This window comes from Alosa pseudoharengus, unplaced genomic scaffold (genome assembly GCF_046254945.1).
Source record: "Alosa pseudoharengus isolate Yale_2024_CS ecotype anadromous, Long Island Sound unplaced genomic scaffold, YU_APseudo_1.1 YU_APseudo_1.1_scf_21, whole genome shotgun sequence".
Taxonomy (NCBI): Eukaryota; Metazoa; Chordata; class Actinopteri; order Clupeiformes; family Clupeidae; genus Alosa; species Alosa pseudoharengus.
Window position 1 is genome coordinate 12860811 of NW_027468674.1, and position 2500 is coordinate 12863310.

Below are 2500 nucleotides of genomic sequence, written 5' to 3' on the forward strand. Positions count from 1 at the left end.
AGAGACACGCTCATCCCCCTCACACATCCTCTCCCTCTGTCCCTCTCTCTCTCTTTCTCTCTTTCTCTCCCTCTCCCTCTCTTTCTTTCTCTCGCTCCCTCTCTCTCTCTCTTTTTTTCTCTCGCTCCCTCTCTCTCTCTTTCTCTCCCTCTCGCTCTCTCTCTTTCTCTCGCTCCCTCGCTCTCTCTCTCTCTCTTTTGCTCGCTCCCTCTCTCTCTCTCTTTTTCTATCTCTTGTACATTAGCTCTCTCTCCCTCTCCCTCCCTCTCTCTCTTTCATTTTATTCTCTCACTGCTTTCTCTCTCTCTTTTTCTATCTCTCGCCCATTAGCTCACTCTCCCTCTCGCTCTTTCTCTCCCTCTCGCTCTCTCTCTCTCCATTTCATTTTCTCTCTCTCCCTCTCTTTATTTCAATCCCACATGTACTCACTCATGAATTCACACTCAGACCAAACATCAAAACTATCCATCACGTTCTCCAATTCAAATACAAAAAGTGCTTTATTGGCATGAGAGGTTTGCATGTGTATTGCAAGAGCAGCCACAACATACATGCAGGACAAGGAGTCACAATATATACAGATCACATGCACATCAGACATCAAACGAAATCAGAACACATATCGTATTTTCCGGACTATAAGTCGCACTGGAGTATAAGTCGCAGGACCAGCCAAACTATAAAAAAAGTGTGACAAAATGTGTTGTGTATATATATATATATATATATAAATATATATATGAAATTATTTTGTATATATATGTGTTCTGATTTCCTTTGATGTCCAGCATGTATATATATATATATATATGAAACATAAGCAGGTGAGTCTAATAACCTGATTTATTATTATACTGTCTTCTTCTCTCTCTCTCTTTGCCTCTCATCCAGCTACATAATGAGGTATCAGTATGTGTGCCACTTTTGCAGAGCGCTATGTTTTTAGGCTCGGAGGCACAAACACGACTAGCACATTCCCGCTCCTCAATCTGCACACCTTGATCCCTTGGTCCTCTTCAGAACGAGCTGACTCACCGTGACAACATCAGAAATAGACAGATAAAGAGGAGGACGGAGACAGACAGGAGGAAGATGGATGGAGGAGGGAGAGGGGGGGGTGGGGGGGGGTGGGCTGCCTTGATTGCCAGGGGCAAGTGATTATCTAAAACTTATTCCCTCAAACTTCTCTCACTCTTTTGTTTTGGGACTGTGCCAGAGCTCCATCCCGTTAATTAGCTTCCTCTCGCCCACCATCACTGTCTCGTTTTTTTTTTCCTTCTCTCTGGCATTCTGTCGCTATTTTTTCAGTTGACAGTGGATTTACTTAAAGGTAGTTTCCGGGCTGCAATGCTGATTGCTGTGAGTCGTTCATTACTGTGGAGATTTGTCTAGATTGCACAGCAACTACAGAGCCAATAAACAAACAGCGCAAACATCAGAGGGAAAGAGATTTAGAGCCGTTTGCTGACTTATCTTCTCTAATGCTTTTCTCCTCTCTCTCTTTTTTTCTCTCTCTCTCTTTCTATTTTGTTTTTTTCTGCCTCTTTCTTCCCTTCACTCGCTCTTTGTTCTTGTCTTTGCATGTTTTTTACTTTCTCTCCATCAGCGTTTCCTATGCCTGCTTTTCACGTGCCATTTTATTAAGCTATGGCTATTGTTTTCCACCTTCCTCTCTCTGACTCACAGCCCATGCTTAGCAATTTTACAGATTTTTTTGTAATCCATAATGCAGGTGTCTGCATATGTATATGTGTGTGTGTGTGTGTGTGTGTGTGTGTGTGTGTGTGTGTGTGTGTGTGTGCGAGTGTGTGTGTGTGTGTGTGCGTGTGTATGTGTGCTTTGCCGGAAGGTGAAAGGGAGCACTGACCTTCTGGTGGTGCACAGAGCACAGCGGCCTCGTTGCCATGGTTACAGTCGCTGGTAACGAACTTCCTGCTCCGGCACTCGAGGAGGGACCTCTCGTTGCCACGGCAGCCCAGGCGCTCGTAGTGGAAGAGGCCGGACCCCGCACTGAAGTGGGAATTTTGCAGGGCTGTTCCGATCTCACTGCAGGGGGAACACAAAGTGCCAGAACATTACGGAACATCAGGCAAAATCAGGCCTCATAGGCAAGCTGTGCACACACGCGCGACACACACACACACACACACACACACACACACACACACACACACACACACACACACACACACACACACACACACACACACACACACACACACACACACACACACACACACACACACAAATGCTTCTTAGACAAAAATATAGCTGCACAAATTCACACACACATACACACACACACACACACACACACACACATCAGGGCCAAGAGACCTTCTGTACCAGAGACCTCCTCTTCCAGATCATTATGAGAGTGTAAAAGGGACAAGAAAAATTACAGCACTACAGTAAAAGCACAGCACGCACACACACACACACACACACACACAAACGCACGCACGCACGCACGCACGCACGCACGCACGCACGCACGCAC

General features: G+C 45.8%; 1 protein-coding gene across 1 annotated transcript in view; it reads right to left on the reverse strand.

The window, feature by feature from the left end:
• Nucleotides 1–2500, reverse strand: part of LOC143138432 (neurotrypsin) — a 39991-nt gene that overhangs the window by 22386 nt on the left and 15105 nt on the right. The window contains exon 5 of the mRNA XM_076298901.1: nucleotides 1868–2046. Coding sequence (XP_076155016.1) covers nucleotides 1868–2046 — 179 coding nt within the window. The remainder of the gene's footprint in view (nucleotides 1–1867; nucleotides 2047–2500) is intronic.